The following is a 1,696-nucleotide window of genomic DNA, read 5'->3' as shown; positions in this document are numbered from 1 at the left end:
TGTGAGTTTCGCGTCCCTAGCACTTACCGTCTAGGCTGCAGTTGTGGAATTAGGCGAAAATGCAGGGAACAATAAATAAATAAAAAAATTAAAATCCGAGCGAAAACAATAGGGTTCCCAGCTCGATGCCTTGCATTCGCGGGTTCCCAGCCCCATTCGGGTTTGGACCCCTAATAATAAAATACGTGGGATTAGTGTTTAATCCACAGAAAGAGAAGCGCCCATGCTGTCGAACTACATGTCCCAGTAGACTTTGCGGTCCGGGGAGGGGCTGTCGCGACCTTGGAGTGTGACGTACAGCAGCATGGCGAGCAAGGAGCCCAATGTAAGTGTTTTAAGGGCAAAATCATTTTAATGAACGCGTTTTTACGGTGTTGAGTGACATGTCTATCTACCACTGATGTAGAACAGGCTGAGTTACCGTTAACTCTGTGAAGCAGCCGGTAAACAGAAGTAACGTTAGCCAGGTCAGGTCAGTTAGCATGTCTGTCTGTAACTGTTCTGCTAGCTCGTCAATCGCTGAACTTTACAGCCTATTAGTAGGATAGCATTGTGTGACCTGACTTGACTGTTTATGGTTATTAGCAGGCTCATAATCTGTATTGGTATAATCAGAGATGGAATGGAGCTGCTCAGTAGGCTTGATTCGTTCATAAGTAAGTTTGCTCAGTCATCTGTCTGGTAACGTTAAATGTTCCAGACACATAGGATGCCGATTTGTCTCCTCGTCTCCCTCACACTTGCCTCTTAGCAAAGTTATCCATGCTTAATGCAAGGAAGTAATGCGACATTGAACCCTGATCCCGAAGGACTTTACTCCACGTTACCTTTGACGTGTGTAGGAGGGTGTCTGGGTTCCAAAATGTGCTTGATGGATGGGACAGAGACACCTTTATGAACGGTGTTGTGTGAGGCTGATACTTAAGACTGTATGTAACGTTAGTTGAACTGGAGTATTTGTTGCTGGCTTTTGTTGAGCCGAACAGTTCTGCAGGACTGTCAACACATCTGAAGTCAAATCACTAGATTACACCATAGACTGTATATAAAGGACTTCACACACATCGTACGGGTTAGGGGAAGAGCAACTCAAATACTTGCAGCCCCTCGGCCCACCCAATTCTCACAGTTTTTTACTAGAAGTTGAATTTTTTTTATTTAACTGCCTATTGTTCGTAATTGACCCTTCGCTAAGCCACGCCCCGAATACACAGCTGGCCAATCACAGCGCAGTATAGGACTCGCGCTAACTGTGGTCCCACACTTTCATGGCTGCGCTCCATTCCCTCTAATGCAAAAGGAAATGCTATATAATATCTATAACTATGTTTTCAGTGGTGTGTGAAGACCTTAAATAATGAACCATTATGTTTTTATTACTTTAGAATGAGCCATTTATATCTACATAACCGTGGGCACCCCCTTCTATGGAGGTCGCAGTATTGTGTCGTCATGTTTCTACAATAGTCGACAATGGACAAACAGCGCTACAGAGCGCGTTTCGTCATCACAGCGTTCTTATCCAGCTTGTGTAATTCTGGCAGTGTAGACACCCGTCACTACATTAAATGCGTCTGTAGAAGATGAAGAGGAAATAATAATAATAATAATAACTAGAACTGCAAGCAGTTGTAAGCAGGGTCCAAGCCCCCAGGTGTGATGTAGTGGTGCGTAGTTATGAGGAAAAATGTCCTTT

The 1,696-nt window shown here is 44.1% G+C and overlaps 1 protein-coding gene across 2 annotated transcripts in view; it reads left to right on the top strand.

The window, feature by feature from the left end:
• Window positions 1-1,696, top strand: part of LOC123967401 (prohibitin-2-like) — a 31,143-nt gene that overhangs the window by 1,431 nt on the left and 28,016 nt on the right. Inside the window, exon 1 of one of the 2 annotated variants that reach the window (XM_046043495.1) lies at window positions 180-325. The exons of the other annotated variant lie outside the window; for it this stretch is intronic. Coding sequence (XP_045899451.1) covers window positions 305-325 — 21 coding nt within the window. The 5' untranslated portion in view covers window positions 180-304. Of the gene's footprint in view, window positions 1-179; window positions 326-1,696 lie in introns of those variants that run through there. 2 annotated transcript variants of the gene reach the window in all.

Source organism: Micropterus dolomieu, unplaced genomic scaffold (assembly GCF_021292245.1).
Source record: "Micropterus dolomieu isolate WLL.071019.BEF.003 ecotype Adirondacks unplaced genomic scaffold, ASM2129224v1 scaffold_347, whole genome shotgun sequence".
In the NCBI taxonomy this organism is placed as follows: Eukaryota; Metazoa; Chordata; class Actinopteri; order Centrarchiformes; family Centrarchidae; genus Micropterus; species Micropterus dolomieu.
This window is presented reverse-complemented; position numbering and strand designations above follow the sequence as displayed.